This window comes from Psammomys obesus, unplaced genomic scaffold (genome assembly GCF_907164565.1).
Source record: "Psammomys obesus unplaced genomic scaffold, mPsaObe1.curated_primary_1811, whole genome shotgun sequence".
Taxonomy (NCBI): Eukaryota; Metazoa; Chordata; class Mammalia; order Rodentia; family Muridae; genus Psammomys; species Psammomys obesus.
The window spans coordinates 15428372-15448965 of NW_026592118.1; the positions used below are offsets into that span (position 1 = coordinate 15428372).

General features: G+C 40.2%; 1 protein-coding gene across 1 annotated transcript; it reads right to left on the reverse strand.

Moving 5' to 3' along the window:
* Nucleotides 1-2975: 2975 nt before the first annotated feature.
* Nucleotides 2976-20303, reverse strand: Psmc2 (proteasome 26S subunit, ATPase 2). The gene is made up of 12 exons (XM_055612540.1): nt 20161-20303; nt 13500-13537; nt 12804-12885; nt 11982-12081; nt 8762-8893; nt 8293-8365; nt 7706-7801; nt 6916-7080; nt 5763-5850; nt 3485-3687; nt 3297-3393; nt 2976-3216 (listed from the first exon to the last, which is right to left on the reverse strand). Exons 1-12 carry the CDS (start codon nt 20228-20230, stop codon nt 3059-3061), a joined length of 1302 nt encoding a protein of 433 aa, XP_055468515.1. The 5' UTR covers nt 20231-20303; the 3' UTR covers nt 2976-3058.
* Between the last annotated feature and the right edge of the window lie 291 nt (nt 20304-20594).

Below are 20594 nucleotides of genomic sequence, written 5' to 3' on the forward strand. Positions count from 1 at the left end.
TACAGACTTAAGCTTACAGTAGAAGCCTTTGGAAAAGGCCTACATCAGTGGGCCCCTGAGTAGAATCTAAAGCTTTAAACAAAGCTTTACAAAATACTTAGCTGTGTATTCCTTAGCACCAGTCTCAGGTCCTACTGACCTATAAACAATGTTCACCAGAGGGCATTTATTCTACATTTCACCTGCTTATATTTTACTCCCAATTTTTCCATTTTTAGCTTTTTTTTAGTAGAATCCTATTATGTACATAAAAACACTTGTTTCCCAAGGTTGAAAAATAGCTGTTTTATTATGATCTGAAAATGTCAAATAACATTCCATCAGTATGTAAATACATCCAAATATTTTACTCAGAATTGTTTCACACGGAAAATTTCTTAACCTTTTGAAAGTCTTAACTTTTTTCTCTCTTCTGAACACTCAATGTATGTGCCTGCCTGTCCTCTGTGGGCCTTAATAACCACTATTCATAACTTACTATGCTTTTTTCTGACTTATTCACATTATACAGCTGGCAGGCAAAGGTGGGTAAAGGTGTCAGCCAAAGCTGATGACCAAAGTTCATTCCCCGGGACGACGAGGTTAAAGAACCAACTTCCCCCAAAGGTCCTTAGGCCTCCAAATATGCTGCAGCATATACATCACACACACACCACATAGAAGTTTTAAAACTGAAAAATAAATGGGCCTTATGGATGACAGATCTAGGACTTAAGACTTAGGACAGCCTTGATTCATGGCAGTATAGAAAGGTGGTTTTCAGGAACGTCTGAGAAATTGTTGCTCTCAAATCCTTATCGTACACTTCATGAAAGGATAGAATGTATTTTTAAAACCAAAAATGAGGGCCAAGAACACTCCAAACCACAGTCATAGACCCTGAATACTACAGCTGCTATAAGGGTGGAACCAGAGAAACAGTTAATGGGCATGGACTCTTCAAGCCTTGGGAGCTGCTCATTTCGTAGTTTTCAGTGTCTAAACTGTCTGTTCTGTGTAGTTTCAGCCTGTATAGTAGAGAAAGGGAGTACCTGACGCCAAGTGAGAGTTTTAAGGATATCAATCTGGCTTCTTGTGTGCACGAAGGGCAACAAACACAGAGGGCCTTCTCTGGAACAATAGAGGTGTGCTTTCTACATGATTGTGATGGCTGGGTTCCCCTATGTGGGGAATCAAAGATGAAAGAGTCTGCAGTGGGTGGGAAAGTCCTTAACTATTGCCTAACCGTTTAAAGATACTAAATCAATTTAAGCTTTAAAATGAAAACACTTCCTTGAGCCTGTACGATTCTGTCTTTGTTTCAGGACTACTTTTATAGGATTCAGCATACTGGAATTCATAAATGCTAAAAGTTTGAGAACTGAAAATGTATTATTTAATTCTCCAAATATATATCCAAATATAAGAAACCCCTCAAACCCCACCAGCAAAACTGTCCAAGTTAACACTACACCATGTAGGATATAGACTGGGACAGAAACAAGTTGGAACATCTTAATGACACACATACACACATCTCCAGGTACTGGCATGAATTTGCTTTCCTGTGAGGACTTCAGAATGGTTTGCTCTGTTTCATACAAGCAAGACTAGAGCAGGGTTAGAAATTACCTTTTCCAATCAAAAATCAAGGAAGAAAGCACACTGTATTTTATGAAAGGCTCTACTTGAATACTTTCATAGGCTTAACTTTTCAGTGTGACACAGCAACTTTCTTATAGTCTCAACTTTTTCTTCTACCTTAAAAAATGTACACAGCTCTTGCTATTTTGCTATTTGTGAATATTACACTTCAATAAAAATACTATTTATTGTGTTTTGCTTCAATATTTAGGAGAGTAAGACTTGGGGGCTGGGGAGATATTTAATTCCACATAGAAAATTTGCTGTGTAAACCTGAAGAGCCAGTCTGATCCATAAGAATCCAAATTCTTAAGGCAGGTATGGTGGTACTGGGCAGAGATTTGGGGAATCCCTGGCCCTTCCTGGTAAGAACTCTGTCCTATTAACAAAGTCAAAAGAAATAGGATACATAGCTCTGGAAGCTGACTTCTGGCCTCCACAGAGACACACACACACAAGTGACTTGGTGATAGTTGCACAAGAAATAATTTTAAAGAGACGAGTCGAAGAGTCAAACTCACCTTTGTTTTAAAAATAACTCAAGTCAGGCCTAGAGTAGGACCTTTAATCCTAGGACAGAGGCAGGCGGATCTGAGTTCAAGACCAGCCTGATCTACACGGTGAGTTCTTAGATAGCCAAGACTCAGAGATACTCTACCTCAAATCAAGTAAATAAGTAAAAATAACTCAGCACAGACAAGAAGCTTAATCAGAGCTTTACCAATTTTCAATCACTAAATATATTTTTCTATGAATTTACCATAGTTCTGAATTTTCTAAATCCTCACACTTTACCTCCTTTTACCTCCTACCATTTCACTGTTCATAAAACCACCAATTTTTGACGGATCTGAAACTGTTCAAATGGCAGAAGACAATATATTAAATGCTGCTTTCATTTAAAAAAAGCATTTGTCCCAAGCTGGGAGTATATAGTTCAGTGGTAGAGTGTTTGCCTAGCATGCAAAAGCTCAGTACTAGGCACAACCAACAAAACAAAGACCAGTTTGGGCAAAACCTTACTACAAAAAAATCTTTACTATGAGTGAAAAGCAAATGTGGCCATGTACCCATATGGACTATTCTGATGATGGCAGGAGAGTTCCAGACAATAAGTAATGGGGCCTAACACACCTAAACATTTTGTGCCTGAGGATCTGCAGTCAAAGAGACAATGAAACAGTAAGTGTACAGTGCCAGGCAGCACTAGCAGAGCAGGAGTTACTGGGTTAAAGAAGTGCTTATGCAGCAACCCTTCAGACAACAGGGGACCAAGGCCAGGGCAACAGTGCCTTGGAGCATTGTTTGGACTAATTCTGAACTGCGGGGAACAGTGATCTGGAAGCACTTACTTCATTTTGAAATCTTTTATTTTTTTGAGGTGGCAACAAGTCATACAAGCGCAGGAAGTTCTTTCACTCAAAGCCTCTGGGGCTCAATTGTATGTCATGTAGCGAGGAGTAGCGCTAAATTTGGCGTAAGACTTGATGACCTTATTTACAGCTTCCAAGAAGTCCTTCTCTGTAGCAATTTTTCGACGTGCTCGGATTGCAAACATACCAGCTTCTGTGCAAACACTTCTAATCTCCGCTCCTGTCCAACACAGAGAAAACAAAAACAGTTAATCACAGTTAATGAAGACTGACTGGCAAACCAACAAGACCACCACTCACCAGTGCTGTTTGGACACAGTCGGGCTAACAACTCAAATCTAATGTCCCTTTCAACACTCATTGAACGAGCATGAATCTTAAAGATGTGAGTCCGGCCCTAAAAATGAAGGAATTCACATATATTAAAATGAAAATATTATCACAGAAAGACAAAACTTTAATTTTTTTCTTAAGTAAGTTTTTTTAACCTCTAAATCAGGCAAGCTGAACTCAATCTTCCTGTCCAGTCTCCCCGGCCTCATCAGTGCTGGATCCAAAGTATCGGGTCGGTTAGTGGCCATCAGCACTTTGATGTTGCCTCGAGGATCAAAACCATCCAGCTGGTTGATCAGTTCCAACATCGTTCTCTGCACTTCATTGTCACCCCCAGCGCCATCATCAAACCGAGCCCCTGACAAGATAACAGAGAAGCACCTCTTGTCCACTCAGGACCTGAAAATGGCATACCTTGGCTCACAGCCTTCCCTTTCAGCAAAGCACACACCCTACTTCTAAGTTATAAAACAAATTAGAAAGCAAAATATACCAAAGGAAAACAAACTGAAACAAAAAGACACAAAAAGTAGGTAGCCTGTTTTGTGCTGGTCAACTACTACTAGGCTGAGCTGGGTTGATATTAACAGTGACATTCCACTGAAGAATATTGATTTTTTTTTTTTTCCATTTCCCAGCAGGGATCAATTGCAAATAGCTTCTTAGTTAGGGATGAGATTTTGTGTCCACTTGGCCTTCTCAGTGCTGGAATTCTGCTCAGTTTGAACTTGGACAAATCTTTGCTTTAGAAAGAAATCACCATAAGCTGGTCAGTGGTGGCACATGCCTTTAAAGCCAGCACTCAGGAGGCAGGGGCAAGTGGATCTCTTGAGTTTGAGGCCAGCCTACAGAGTGAGTTCCAGGACAGACAGGGCTGCACAGAGAAACCTTGTCTCAAAAAAAAAAAAAAAAGAATTCACCATAAATTTGACTTAATAGTTTTCTTTCAGTATCACTGAAGTTATTCCTTCAGGAAATTTTGTTCTGCAAATTAATAAAGAACACTTCTTCAGGGAAGAGTTTCAAGATGGCATCTATTACCTCTGCTAGAGTCTCCAGGTAATAATAATCTGGGGGAAGCTAGAAAACAGCTATCCAGAGATTATCACGGGAATAGAGATGGTCCCCAGGTAATAATCTAGGGAAAGCTCAAAAACAATTATCCAAAGAATATTAGGAGAATAGAGATGGCTCACAGTTAAGAGCTCTTGCCGTTCTTATAGATGACCCCAGTTCCATTCCCCAAGCCTTACAGATGGTTCACAACTGCCTGCAACTCCAGCTCCAAGGCATCGACAAGCTCTTGCAGAAGACCCTCTAAGTCAGTTTCCTAGAATCTATGTCCTGCAGTAGCAACTGCCGGCAACTCCAGCTCCAGGAGGATATGGTACCTTCTGTCCTCTGCAGACACTACACTCACACATGCACATACCCACCCACACATAATTCAAAATAAAAGCAAAGACTATCGAACATTCTCAATAGCTAGAAAAAAAAGACCATGCCCAGGGAAGCAATAGCATTAGCAGGAGACACAGGGACAAACCTTCCTCCTCACTGGGTGCTCAGCACAAGGCAACTCACATAAGCAAGACACCGTTTGAAAAAGACTTATGCCTGACACGCCTTTAATTCCAGCACGAGGGCGGCAGAAGCAAGTGGATCTCTGAGAGTTTAATGCCAGCCTATTCTACAAAGCAAGGCCATGACTGCCTGGTCTCTGTTAACACAAAAAAAACCTTGTCTCAAAAAACCAAGTGCTAGGATTACAGGCCCACCATGCCTGGCTTCATTTTTCTCATCCTCTATTCCCAAAGAATGAACTTGGCCTAATTTGCAGGATCTCTGTGGCCTAAGAGGCAGACATGTTCCATATTATCTGTTAACATAGCTTTACCTTTCTTCTCACTAATAGTTGAAAGATGGTACTACGGATGATGACGATGATTGAAGAACTAAAAAGCTTTCTATGATAAAAGCAGTATTAAAGAATCTGTGATCACTAACTCAGTTCTACAGAGGATAATGAAAGGTTTTTGGACTAAAAGAACAAGTACATCTAGGAGGCTACAGGAAAGAAACAATGTTACAACAGTGGTTAAGCAAATGAGTGTTAAGAAAACATCAAACACTACAAAAGCAGCAGAAATGACAGGAGTCAACACACATCTTTCAATATTGTCTCTGTAGGTTTCAAGCTAGTCCTAGTCTACGTAATTCTTTAAAGTATCATTCAGGATATCATTCAGGGGGCAAAGGTGCCTGCCACCAAGCTTGACAAGCTGAATTTGATCCCTGTGACCCACATGGTAGGAGAGAATTGACCCCATAGGCTGTCCTTTAACCACATGCATAATATCGCACTGTATGCGCACACGTGTGTATATACACACATAATAAAAAGTAACGAGATCAATAAAATATTATCCATACCTCCAATGGCATCAATTTCATCAAAGAAAATAAGGCAGGCTTTTTTTGTCCTGGCCATTTCAAAAAGCTCACGAACCATTCGGGCTCCCTAATGAGAAAATTTGATTATTACAGAGTTGGTTTCAAAATCTTTTAAAGTACAATAGATAAACTATACTACATACTTATCAACACTTTTTAAACAGCGTACTCATCTAAAGCAGTTTTAAAAAAGACTGAAGTTTGAGGCAGGCAGTGGTGGCACACACCTTTAGTCTTAGCACTCAGGAGGCAGAGGCAGGGGACCTCAGTTCAAAGCTGGCCTTGTATACAGAGTGAGTTCCAAGACAGGCAGGGCTGCACAGACACTGTCTCAAAAACACAAAAATAAACAAAAAACAATGACAAGACTGGTTTGCTATCTGTATTATCAAATTAATCTTGCTAGCCTCAAGACAGTATCATATAGTTTCATGGCTATTAAACAGCACTAAGGTTCAGACTAGACATGGTTAAATTAACACTCTTTTTCTGTTTTGTTTTTGTTTTCGAAGAAGGGTTTCTCTGTATAGCCTTGACTGTCCTGGACTCACTTTGTAGACTAGACTGGCCTCGAACCCAGAGATCAGCCTGGCTCTGCCTCCCAGAGTGCCAGAATTATAGGCATGCCACCAGTTATGTTGACATTCAGCAAAACTTGAGGAAATAAAGTGTTCAATCTGTCACCTGGAATTACTGATCACTGATTTTGATTAGGCTGTGATCAAAACATTAAAATACATACTAAGTCACACGACCCTTCTGGTAATCCTAAGCATATTAAACTATGTTTTAGATTATAATATATACAGCTGTAGATGTTAACCTAATATATGTACTTAAACACCTGTGTGACTATGTGTGTGTATGTAAATAGCCCTCCCCACAAATATAGACAATCCATATTTTCTCTTTCTCATTAAGCCACAGAATACTGTCCCTGAACTAAAATTTCATTTACCCAGCATTTGTGGGGATTTTACCTCATACACCAAAACTGCACTAAATGCCATCCTTTTGGGAGAAAACATGTTTATCAGAATTTTAAAAGGTAGCCTACTTGAAATATTTTCTGAATTTCATGCACACATCACAAATCTCTCACAGAACTTTAGTTTTGACCAATTCACTTTACCTCGCCAACATATTTCTGGACGAGCTCAGACCCAATAACTCGAATGAAGCAGGCGTCAGTCCGATTAGCAACTGCCCTAGCGCAGAGTGTCTTGCCTGTGCCTGGAGGACCAAACAGCAGCACGCCCTTTGGAGGCTCAATTCCAAGGTTAACAAACCTCTCTGGCTGTGATAGAGACACAAATTTCACACTTACCATTTCTGTATAATAAAAATATAAGATAATATAAAAATAAGACTTCTATACTGAAACAATTTAGATCTATAATTTGTGTACTTGGTCTAAAATAATTTTACTTATTATAAGACAATATTTAAACTAAAATCATATCAATGCATCTAAATGACTTTTGAAGATGCTTTAATTATCCAATCTTTACTACATAATTTTCACTTTAAATATTTACAGTGCTTTAAAAAATCAATTCATCTTGTATTCTATATTCCACTATCCTCCAAGGTTTAACTTTTTTTCTTCATGTCACTGGAACAATTTTCTTCTATAATAACAATTTTCTTCTATATACCTATCACTACAGGCCACACCTCCAATTTCCTTAGACTGATAAATCTAAATAGCAGATCTGCTTATAATACACCAGCCACTCAGTTTTTTTGTTTGCTCTCTAATGAAATGTAATCTTTCCACACCTCTATCCTATCAGAAGTTTTCATTAAGAAAAATAGAACATTCAAAAGCTCTGGAGAACACAAGCAACGTTAGTGTTCACTGCCCAGTAGATCACTGCAGCTTTACAAGAGGAGTTTAAACGAGACACTCATCTACTTACATGGAGTAGTGGGGTTTCAACCACTTCTCGCAGTTTCTCAATCTGTTCCTTACAACCACCAACATCACTGTATGTGACGTCAGGTTTTTCCTCCACCTACAAGAGAAAGATTACACAAATGAGTTTAGGCTTTTGAGTAGCAGACCAGATCCTTCACAGAAGACTTAGTACCATACAATCCAGGCTGTAATAACCATGTTCATAAAAACGGACTTAGAATTATGTTATATGTTAGAACATCAATTAATTCCAGTGTCTTAGAATTATTTGTTATGCCACATATTATGTCATTAAATGACAAACACTTCCCAAATATTTTTAAATTTTTGGTAACTGCTTGGTATAGTACCTACATTATCTGCTTAAAAGCTTCAAACTTTTTTGGAATAAATGCAATTGCTTTTTCTTTGTTTTGGGGTTTTGTTTGTTTTTATGAAATAGGCTTTCATTCTGTAGCTGAGGCTGGCTTTAATTCATGGCAATCCTTCAGCCTAGGCCTCCCAAATGCTGGATTACAGATATGAGCCACTATGCCTGGCTCACAATTATATTAAAGTCATGCCAATCCCTTTTCCCACGTTTCTTACCTGCATCATTGTAACTGTCGGGTCAATCTTAGGAGGTAGTGGAATGTGAATTTGGTATTTATTTCTGTCCACACTAAGGAAGTAAAAATAAAAATGAAATAGATGCTCTTTAAGTTCTAAGAGGACCTTTTCTGACTTATATTTATCTTTAAAGTCACATTATATGCAAAAAAGACAGTTTCAAAAGGTAGGAAGAGAAAAAGTTATGAAGAGCGAGTTATTATGTATTCTATAGACATTCAGTCAATCCTCACTGACTGTTCTCAAACAAGTTCTGCCTCCACCTTAGCTGCTTTAAGACGGACACATCAAGCCAGGCATAAGAAGCAGCAGTGGGAGAGGGACGGCTACCCTGGAGTGAAGCCAGGCAGCTCTCAGAGAAGGTGAGATCATGAATTGTACTAACCATCCTTTGTACTCTACAGTATTATGTTTACTCATTCAAAACAAAGTCACGGTGTGAACTTACCCAACTCTCATCCCTTCTTCAATGTCAGTGGGTGCCACCTGATCACTGAGATCCACCACAAACTTGGCAAACTGCTTTACGTTGATAATGTATTTTGGGTCCTCTGAATCAGCATTGATTATCTTCGTACATCTAACACAACAAAAGGCTTCATGAGAGTAAGGAAGCTAAAGCACTAACAGTAAGTTCAAGTCAGTGGGTTCCTTCCAGGGTGTGCAGTGTGATCCGGAGCAAGTGCGGCCACAGCTGCACCAGCTGGGCCAGCTCCAGACCCTTCCTATGCTCAACCTCAGCTGAGCCATAAACATTTCAGATACCCTTCCCCAGAAAAAATAAAGCCAAGTTTCATTAGTGCTTCTCAAATTTGGCTTTCCTTTTCATGTCCCTTTATTATCAGTGACACCTTTTTGTCTTAGGTGGCTTTCTTTTCATTTTCTCTATTAAGAATGTAGCCCTGTTTCTTATATCAAATTCAGTAATTACATGTTTTCATTTTTCCCTGGGTTCACATTTTAAATCCATTTTTATTGTTGTTTTTGGTTTTTTGAGGCAGACAGCCCTGGCTGTCCTGGAACTCACTCTGTAGACCAGGCTAGCTTTGTACTCAGAAACACAACTGCTTGTACCTCCCAGTGATGGGATCATAGGCATGTTTTTTGTTTTTGTTTTTTTTTAATTTGAAAATATTCACTCTGAGAGATCTGGTAAAAGTTAATACATACAGCATGTGTGTCCAAGTACCTAATAAAGAAAATAGAATATATAACACGTGTTTAGGCAGCTATTGCATAAGTCATAGCAACAAATACAGAGAAATGCAAAACTGCCTTAAAGTGTCCATGCTGACAGGACTGAAGGAGGAACATTTTGTGTTCAGCATACATGACAAGACTTTTCTACTGGTAGGCAAGGTCTTCTAATGGAGAAGTAAGTATCTGATTACTTTAGCTGACTGCTACCTGCTGCTCCATAGGCACATAGGTAGATTTTGGTATTTGTAATCATGGGGAAGGCAGGGAGAGGAGTATTCATTTGTTTTTTGGTTTAAACATGGTCTTAACACATACCTGGGGCTGTATCACACATGTGGTGAGTGAGCCTCCTGATGTAGCCTCGGGAGTGCTAGGATTATAGGTGTGGACTACCATGCCTACCATCACGTCTGGCTAATCAGTTTAAAAAGTAGGTTGGTATGTTTCCCTACGTGAGGAGGCAGGAGGATCACTACAAGTCTGAGACCAGCCTAGGCTAGGAGAGACCGTCCTTAAAAAAAAGAAAAAGTACTTATACAGAAACTAACTTACAGAATGGCTGACTAAGGAAGTACCTTCAATAGCCTACTCCTCCTTAGAAGCAGTAAGAATGCTAGCAGAACCAGTCACAATCAGTATTCTACAAACTTGGAAATTAGTAAAGGATTCTTTTTTTAAAGGCTGGTGGCTCTTGAGGCTCAGTGGGAAATGGTGCTTGTTCCCAAGCCTAATGATCTGAGTTTGATTTCTACAGACATGCTGTGGCACTTCAGAATTAATAATTAATTTTAAAAACATTAAAAATAAGGAAAACTTAGAAATGGCTGAACCTCAGTAAGAACAAATAAATCATAGTGCATTTAATTCAACTCAGTCTCTTCCTCCTCTCCACACTGTAGGAAACCTGAAAGACACAGCCTCCTAACCGTGGTGCCAGGAAAAACAGAAGCCTGACAGCTACTAGGGCGACAGAATGCATCCAGCACTCCTCAGAGTCCAAACTCAAAGAACCATCAAGTGTCCGCCTATCCTTCTCAGGGCCTGTTTTTATCTGAGCTGACTCCAAGTTTAGTTAGGAAACATGAACAGAGAATCTAAGAAAAGCAATCAGCCACAGTTATTGATCATCAGATGAGCAAACAAGAGGCTGACAAAAAAAAAATTTAAAAAAGAACAAGTACTAATAAAAACTAACACTGGGCAAGAGGGAACCTCATTTCCAGAGCTGATGTAATACAATGTCTAGTTCTTATGTTTTCATCCCAGTGTTGAAGATTAAACCATGGGCCTTCTGTATGCTAAGCGAGAACCATTACTGAACCACACTCCAGTCAGACAAAAAAATTAAAATTTAAAATCAAAATAAAAATTTAAGACATCAAAAAAGGAAAGAAGTAAGTCAATATAGAGAATACATGAAATCACCAATAGGAACTATCTCTCAGGTAGCTAATATGCTGCTCTCATTAAAGAAAAACTTTAAAGTAAGTATTACAGATTATCATCAAAGAACTAAGTCATGTATAAAGTCATTAGTGAGTATGAGAACAGGATGAGAGAAAAGCATGGTAACAGGATCACACTCCATTTTAACAAAGAAAGAACACCAGAACAGAACATATCCATAAAAAGAAATAAACCTGGCATGAACACGGCACAGCAGATCTGCAATCCCAGCCTTCCAGACACAGAAGCTAAAGGACCATCCCAACCTCAAGTCAGCCTAGCCCACATAGAGACTCCTACACTGTATTAGCAAGGCAGACTCAAGAACAAAACCTATCAGCCAGGCAGCAGTGGCGGAGGTGGCAAACCCTGTTATTAGCAGCTCAAGACACAGAGGCAGGCAGATCTCTGTGATCTCAAGGCCAGCCTGGTTTAGTTAGTTCCAGCACAGCTAAGGCTACACAAAGAAACCCTGTTTTGAAAACCCAAAACACACACACCAAACAAACAAACAAACAAACAAAAACCTCAAGGGGCTGGTAGGATGGATAGCTCAGCAGGTAAAGGGGCTTGCCACCAAACCCGATGCTCTGAGTTTATGCTCCAGAATCCACATGGTAAACAGGAGGATCCCAAAGTTATCTTCTGACCCCCACACCCAAACTCTGCACATGGGAGTGCTCACACACAATAAATAAATGTCATAAAAAAACTAAGGACACAAGATTTACTTCTTTGCATGCGGACACACATAAGAGGATTAAAAGGATCACTACAGCATGAGAATTGAGGTCTTTGTACTGTGCCCTGTACTTTCTGATCATCTAAATCATTTATATACTCGTAACTTCATGTATTTTTAATAACTACTTAAAATACAAAATTTTAATTCAAGATGCTTATATCCTATGAGCTTTTTTTATACAATGTGAATCGAAAAAAATTTTAAACTACTGTATTAGTTTCAAAGTGTAAAATGTGCTTGGAAATAACCGTAAGTTCCCAAAGAGCATCGTGCATACCTGGCAACCTGTAAAGGCTGCTCACTCTGAAGTGTCTGTTTATCTGCAGCCAAATCCCAGAGGGCTGGTGGTGCCAGGCCAGTGTCAGACTCTTTAATACCTATAGAGAATGATGACAAGATTCAGCAAAATGTATTACATCGCTCTAAGACTAACTTTCTCAACCCCAGCTCTATTGGCATTTGGGCTGAATAACCCCTTTTTCCAGGGAGTGTCCTGTACATTTTGCAGGATGCTCAGCAGCATCCCTGCCTTCTGGCCACTATATAGCACGAGTACTACCTTACTTGTACCACAGGCACTAATGCCTAACGCCTTCAGACACTATCATTATCCTATAGCCCTCCCACCCACAACCACTGCCCCAAAGCAACCAAAACCAAAAAAGCAACGCCTACTTGACTTTTGTTTTTTTGTACTGTAAGACTTCACTATTTAAATTCCCAAGAAAGTGCCAACAATCAGGCAATAGCCATACTGGAAAAAACAAAACAAAACAAACAAACAAACAAACAAACAAAAAACCCACATTTTTATCCAATATAAGTTTTAGATATATTAGAGTTTGCTCAACTATTTCTTCTTTGACCAGAAGAAATATTACTTGTATAAAGGATGATGTTACTCAATTACATAAAGATTAAATACAGCTATAAAAAAGTATATAGTAAAAGAGTATTAAATGTGTTTATTAAGATTTTTTAAAAAAAAAAAACCTAAAATTCATGATTTAACCTCAAATTTTACTTCAAATTTCTACTTAAAAAATTTTAGCACAATCAATAATTCATTTAAAGAAAGGAAGTAGGGATAAATACATACCAGTAAGCTCATTAATTTTTTTGAGAAGTTGTTGAATGTCGTCCTCAACCTGCTTGATCTGCCTAGAATAAGTACTCTGACCCTAGGTGATAAAGATCAGTTTAATTAAAACATCTGAATATCAGCTGTTTACTCACGTCAGCTACAACTTTCAACAGTGACAGTCTTACTGTGTCAGAGCCTGGGGAATGAGGAGGCAAACCATTTCAGACATGTTCCTAAGCTGTTACTTGTTACTTCCTGACAGTTTCAGCCTGCAGTTGATCTGCACCTTACCAGGTACCCCTGGCTGGCCTCCCACCGTGGCAATCCTGAGTGCTGGCGACAGATGAGAGCTACCACACCTAGCTGAGAAGTACCCGATTTCTATATACCTAAAATTTCCACTTCAAATCTAATTCTGACACATACATTTTAATTTCAACAAACCTCTATACATGTCACATATCCTTCAGTATTTTGCCACTCCTTCTTAGAGGCTACATGAAGATCAGGAGTGAGTTAAAATACCCTGCATACCCACTCTGTTGCCACCTAGACACTTTGGGCAGACAGGCAGCTCTTCTTAATTACTGTGAACTCTTAGCTATTCCCTTCTCATCAGTTTAGAGACAAACAGTTCTTGTTTAAACACAAAACATCTACACACACACACACACACACACACACAATGTTGTAGCCATTTAAAAGACTTACGTAAGTTTTCAACAAGGCGATATCCCCCTCATCCAGAGCTAAAACAAAACAGAAACAATATATGACATGAAGTTCAACAAGACAGGGCACCTGGTGAACTTTTCTGTTCAAATCAGTGTTTTAACTGAGCTCCAAAAACTGAGTAAAAATGAGGAAGAGGGAATGAATTACATACAAGATTGCCGTTTTATATACTTTATATACTGCACAAACAAAACATACTCATTATGGATCTTGGTTAAATAGCCATGCTATACTCATACAATGAAATACAAAGCAGCAGCAGGGCAGTGGTGGCACACACCTTTAAATCCCAGCATTTGGGAGGCAGGGGCAGGAGAATCTCTGAATTCAAGGCTAGCCTGGTCTACAGCCAGGGCTACACAGAAACACCCCCCCCCAAAAAAAAAAAAAAAAGATAAAACCAACAAAAAAGAAATCCAAAGCAGCCATTAAAATGATAACAGTTCTTATTGAAAGCTATTCAAGTATATAAGTCAAATAAAGTTTAAAAATTGCTGAATATGCATATAATTTCTCTTTATATAAAGGGTATTAAAGCAGATGCTGAGACTCATAGCCAGACTTTGGGCAGGGAATCTTATGAAAGAAGGGGGAGACAGAAAGACCTGGAGGGGACAGGAGCTCCACAAGGAGAGCAGCAGAACCAAAAGATATGGGCACAGGGGTCTTTTCTAAGAATGATACTCCAACCAAGGACCATTCATGGAGATAACCTGGAACCCCTGCACAGATGTAGCCGATGGCAGCTCAGTCTCCAAGAGGGTTCCATAGCAATGGGAACAGGGACTGGCATGAACTCAGTGGCTGGCTCTTTGATCACCTCTCCCTAAGGTGGGAGCAGCCTTACCAGGCCACAGAGGAAGACAATGTAGCCAGTACTGAGACCCGATAGGCTAGGGTCAGATAGAAGGGAAGGAGGAGTTCCCCCATCAGTGAACTTGGGGAGGGGTATGGAAAGAGATAAGGGAGGGAAGGTGGGATTGGGAGGGGATGAGGGAGAGGGTTACAGCTGGGTACAAAGTGAATAAACTATAATAAAAAAAAGCTAAGCATAAAAAAATATGAAATGTCATGTAATAGTGATGTCTGGAGGGAAGCAATGTTAAGGGGGCAAGTGAACAGGGCACCAATTAACAGTATCAGTGTGTTGATTGGTGCATTCATGGTATGCTTCATAACTTACATATTATCTTTTATGTATTAAACGATTCATAAATTTTTCAGGATTGCACGCATTGTTCTGAGAAACTGTTGGAGAGAAAGGGTTGAGTACAAAACCCTAATAAGTTATTTCTCTGATCTTCAAAGAAATATATGAAGAGGAGTCTTAGATGGTGATTACCTAAATGTTATCAGTGGTCATCTGGTGTCACAAATGATTTAATCTGTAAATGACATATAGTCTATACTTCTTTAATGGTACACTGTGCACTGTGAATTTGCCTAGTCACTAAAATTTAACTATGACCTCCGTGTCGATAGGCATGTGCTTCTGTGTGCATTCAAGAACAGAAGGCTCATCGATTTCAAACAGAGGTGATATGACAGGGAGGAGCCAATGCAGTACAGTTTCAGAAGCTCAGCCACCAGTCTGACAAAAATGAATCCCAATTCTGGCATCTGTTAGTGGGATAGCCTTGGACAAGTAATATCACTTCTGTAAAAATAAAGAATAAACACCTATCAGGATCAGTTGTTTCTAGAATGTAACATTAAAATCTGTAAGATATACATTGTGTGTGACTGTGTGTGTGTGTATGTGTGTGTGTGTTGTAAAAGAATTCTTTCCTTCCACAAGCAATGGTCCAGCATTTGCAAGACTTCACAAAATATATTTTCTATGGATATAAAAAAATCAACCATAGGGGCTGATGAACTGTCTTAGAGGTTAAGAGAACTCGGCTGCTCTTCCAGTGTACTGAGGCTGGATTCCTATCACCAACATGAGTTACTCACAACCATCTGTAACTCCAGTTCCAGGGTATGTAATGTTGTCTTCTGGCCTCTGCAGGCACACATGTGTTACACATACATACATGTAAGCAAAACACCCATAAACAAATGTTTTTTAAAATCAACTGTACATATAATAAAGAAAGCTTTTCAATCTGGGAAGATAATTTCCACACGAAGGGTTCCTTTTTAAGTGTGAGTAGAAGAAAAAGCATTCTTGATTAACAGCAACTAGAGCAGTCTTGGTGAAGCAGTGTTCTTGTTAGGGAGTAATAGGCCTTAGGTAGGGGAGATTTAGGGTACTGGTAAGATAATCCATGAATGATTAGAAGAGTTTGTAAAGACCACAGCATATGTTAACATTAAAAAACTGTACCTTAGCTGGGCGTGGGTGGCACACACCTTCAATTCCAGCACTTGGGAAGCAGAGGTAGGCAGTATCTCTGTGAGTTTGAGGCCAGCCTGATCTACATAGTGAGTTCCAGGACAGCTAGAGCTACATGGTAAGACTCTTGTCTCAAAAAAATCCACAGACCTGTACCTTAGGGAGAACTGGCTAAGCAACAAAGTGGAGTACATGAGGCCAATCAGAGGTCACAAGACTCTCAGAATGGTGCAAATCACAAGACAAAGTTGGGCCTAGCATGTTAGTAGTTGGAGGTGCCAGGTGTAGTGGCACATACCTTAATCCCAGCAACTCAGAGGCAGTGGCCAGGTGGATCTCTGTGAATTTGAGGTCAGCCTGGTCTTCAGAATGAGTTCCAGGATGGCCAAGGTTACACACAGAAGTCCTGTCTTGAAACAACCAACAAAACCACACACACACACACACACACACACACACACACACACACAAGAAATAAAGAGAGAGAGCAAGCTGGATGCTCAATCCCTAGCACTGTAAAAATAAAAACAAAAACAGAACAAAACAATTAAGAAGAAAAGAAAAAACCAGGATTAGAAAAACCTGGAGAAAAAGAATCCGAAGCACAGAGCAACATACTAAATTGGAAGCTGAAGAAGAGAAGAATCAAACACAATTTACAAGCTTTGTACCTGGGAATTCAGTGCACAGAAATAACTAGGAACTGGCTGGCAAAGAGATATACTTATTTCTGTCTCAATATTGCTAAGCTTCGGGTATCTCTGCCTGTAAAGAAGAGTCAGCAGAGTGGCTGGACTGCTATCCTTCGGGTGCAGAGATTTTATCATTCCAGAACTGACAGAATAGTTCACTGTGCCAACTATTTTCACAAATAAGTTTATGCAGAATACCAACCAACTTTCTTTCTGAGAGTCTGCAATTTCGCTATGTACTAGGCAAAACCTGCCTAGATATTCAACTCCAGCCAGAAAAACAAAACAAACAAAAAAACTGGGCTCTGGCCCTGAGTCTCCAACACCCTTCCCCGACTGGTAATTATTTTATATACGCCTTTGTATCTTGTTGAGGCAATCAGGAGCATCTATCTGTGCAATTTCTATTCCTGGTGTCCTCTGGATGTCACCTCGTGTCCTCTGTCCCTTTTGTCTTTGCAGATTTTGCTTTGTATCTATCCATAATAAAGTCATAGGCACAACTAAATGTCTAAGTTCAATGGCATGTTCTATTAACTTCAGAATCTAATAGTGGTCTTAAGACTCCCTCACACACCAGAATATCCCAATGTGGCAATCCAGAATGCAGAGATATTGGACAGGAGAGTTTTAGTGCCAACATGAAGATTAACTGGGTTCCAATCCTTCTGGTCTTGGCTACCACTGGAGAGTAGCAGCCAATGGACCTCAACAAAGACCGGTGTCTACAGCTCGCTAAACACACCAAGTGCTTTGACGACATGGTCCAGGAGGTGTGACTTTATTTCTCAAGGTCTCCAAGAGCAAACGGAGGGCAAGTTCATCGAGAAGTTCATCATCAAGTTCATCCTCTTGGTGGGGATGCACCAAGAGAGGAAGCAGTACGGAGCTGAACAGAACATTAGTGGCCACGAGGAAAGCGGCTACCAAGGACTGATCCTACCCTACTTGCCACCTCCCACAATAAACTTTTATAAAGGTTAATTGAGAGTTATATCTGAGAAGAGACAGTTCCAGATGAGAATGGATGAAATCACCAGGAAGGAAATGTTAGAGAAACTATTACAGGACAGAATGAAGGAAGGAGAAACAGCAGGGAAAGATACACAATGAAGGTCAGTTACAGAAGCTTAGTAAGGCCCAGGTTACCTAGTAACCCAGCTGACACAGGACCACAGAAGCCGCCCCTGACCAAAGAGTCATGTGAGACAGTGATTAGAGACAAATGTAATGTATATTATGGACATATATTTCATCCCACAAATACAATTATTCCCAAACTACACTGAAGAAAAATAAATGTAGGTGATTTGTTTATTATTACATGGCCAATTAGTAAGAACCAATGTCAAGATTTACATCTAGGTCCTCCTTTCTGCTGTTTAGGCAATAAAAGAAAGGAAAGGAAAGGAGGGAGTGAGAGAGAAAGCAAGACAAGGAGGGAGGGGAGAAGAGACAGTAAAAAAGAAAATGGGTTGCAGATTGAAAAAAAAATATTTCCTCAACTGTATGTTTTTAGGACAGACAAAGTAGATTGCTAGTATATTTACAGAAACAAAAGGAGGAAATTCTGTAGAAACACAAACAGGGGCAGAGACAAAGTCCTAGGGGAAAGAGAGAGATAAGACCAGGAACGGAGGAGGAAAGACCTGACAGAAACTAGCACAAGTCCTCAGAGGCAGAACTGAGTGAAAGGAACCATAGAAGAGAACTCCTGGGGAAAGGTGAAAAAAGTCATCAGCCAGGAATACAGAACTACACTGAGGGCTTGCAGAAGAGGTTAAAAGCTTGACCAAGACTACTCCAGCAAACAAATGGGGTCAGCAGTCACAAGACCATAATCAGCAGGAGGGGCCAGGAGAAATCAAAGCTGGAATTGAAGTAACTTGATCAACAAGGTTAAACTGCTTTGAACAATGTGGATGGCCTGTGAGCCGAAAGAGACTCAAAACAATGAAGTTCCCAGAATTAAAAAAGGGGGAGCAAAAGGTGTAATGGGAAGCTTGCCATTTCAGGAGTGAAAATAGTGTCTAAGAGCCATCACCTGAGACACAGATGAGGATGAAAGTCAGAAGTCAGGTGATCCCAGGGTATCAAATTGCTGAAGGGACTCAAAATGATGCCACAGAACCAAGGCAGAAGCCAAAAGTACATGGGGCTGGAAATTGCAGCAAAGACAGGCTTAAATAAAAGGTCATATTTCTCCCAGGTTACCTTAGGAAAACAATTTAATTTCTCTAGCACTGATTTCATCATCTAACATACGGGGACTTTCCCTTCAGCATTTCTGTAAAGAGCACATAAGATACACGTAAAATCCAACACACTGTAGCCATACTTGAACTCCAAAATAGTCTTACTCTTTTACAAAACACCATTTCCAGAGAAAGACATTGGTTACTACAAACAAACGAAATACAAACTTTCTGACTAAGCTTTCCAATAGATCCTGAGTACCTCTGAAACTTTCAATGGTGTAAAACTTTTACCAGGCGTGGAGTGAAGATAAAAAAAAAAATGCCTTCTCTGGGGAAGAGGCATAATCAGTGAAGGATGGATGCTAAAAGAGGTTGAGGTTGTTAAGAGAAAAGTGAGTGGAGAGAGGCATGGGAGGAGATGAGGGAGGGAAGGTGGGATTGGGAGGGGATGAGGGAGGGGTTTACAGCTGGGATACAAAGTGAATAAACTGTAATTAATAATAATCATATGTGAGACACTACAACACTGAAAAACAAGTCTTTAAGGTTAAAAAAAGTTAAAAACAAAGCATGAAGATGAGACTAAAAAAAAAGAGGGAGTAACTACATGGAAAATGTTGACCACATCTCATACACCAAATGAAAAAATGTCAAGTCTAGTCTCTATGGGGAGTAATTTGGCAAAATGACAACCCTGCTTCTAGAATTTAGCCTATAGCTTCCATGTGGTGAGTTATATGACTCGGTCATCTATAGGCTGGAACATTCGAAATCTCCATCAATAATTAAACGTTTCTGTACAACCATAACATTTTGTATAGAGACAAGCACTTGCTATCATGAGTCTCTAAATTCAAGATGCTGATATACAGCAAGATACATTAACACACACACACTTCCATGTATATTTAAAATTATCTAGAAAGAAATGTAAAATGGCAACCCATTGCTTGGCTGGCATCAGCATTGGTTAGAACATGGGGACATGGACGAGAGACTTTATCTCTTCTGACTCGAGTTCTGAACGTCGCGTTTCAGGATCGTCGCTACACAGTTAGCACCAAGCTACCACAGCTGGGGAGGGAGGGATGGGGCCGGGAGGTAGAACTCAAACCTCATCAGGCCACTTTTTGGAGACCTGCAAGGCCACACTAGAGACGGGAACTTTAACGCCTGATAAAACATCGATTGAAAAAAAAAAAAAAGATTAAAAATAATCGGTCGTCGGGATAAGAATCCAGAGCTTGAAGTGAGCAAGGAGAAACTAGGAGGCAGGCAGGGGCTGCGGCCCAGGCCTGTCAGCACTCGGGTCCAAAGCGGGCAGAGCACCGAAGCGGCGGGACTCCCGCGCCTCGGCGGGGCCGGCGCTGGCCTCTCCCGGCTGGGAGCGCGAGCCCGCGTCCTCTTACCTCTGATGGGCTTGTCGTCCTTCTCATCCTCTTTGGTTTTCCGCTGGTCCGCACCTAGGTAATCCGGCATTTTAGCAGGCGCCAAGCGTCTCCGCGTCTCACTGATTACACAGCACCTTCCTCGCTTCCGGCGGTGTCTTCCCTTTCTCTTCCCCACCGGAAATAGCTGAGCGCACTGGCTCCCATTTACAGCTGCGCCTAGGGGCTGAAGAGACTGGCTGGTTGTGCTGAGCCCAGACTTCGGAAAGATTTCATTTTAGGAGACATTTGTACCCCCCCCCCCCCCTTACCAATCCTGATCTTTTTAGGTACCCGAACAGGAACTTCCAAGATTAACCCTGGCTCAGTTGATGAGCTTAAATCTTGATTTCGTCATTAATAAAAAAGACATACAGTCGGGTAATTCATTACATCTCTAAAATTTTAATTTCCTC

Bases quoted from the DNA above. Each gene is read 5' to 3' on its own strand.
- Psmc2 (XM_055612540.1), bottom strand. From the start codon at position 20,230: ATGCCGGATTACCTAGGTGCGGACCAGCGGAAAACCAAAGAGGATGAG. The intron at 8,894-11,981 runs GTATGCACGATG...TTGTTGTGTTAG, and splicing joins CAGCCTTTACAGGTTGCCAG to ATGTACGAAGATAATCAATG. The intron at 7,081-7,705 runs GTAAGTAGATGA...TCTCTATCACAG, and splicing joins TTGAAACCCCACTACTCCAT to CCAGAGAGGTTTGTTAACCT.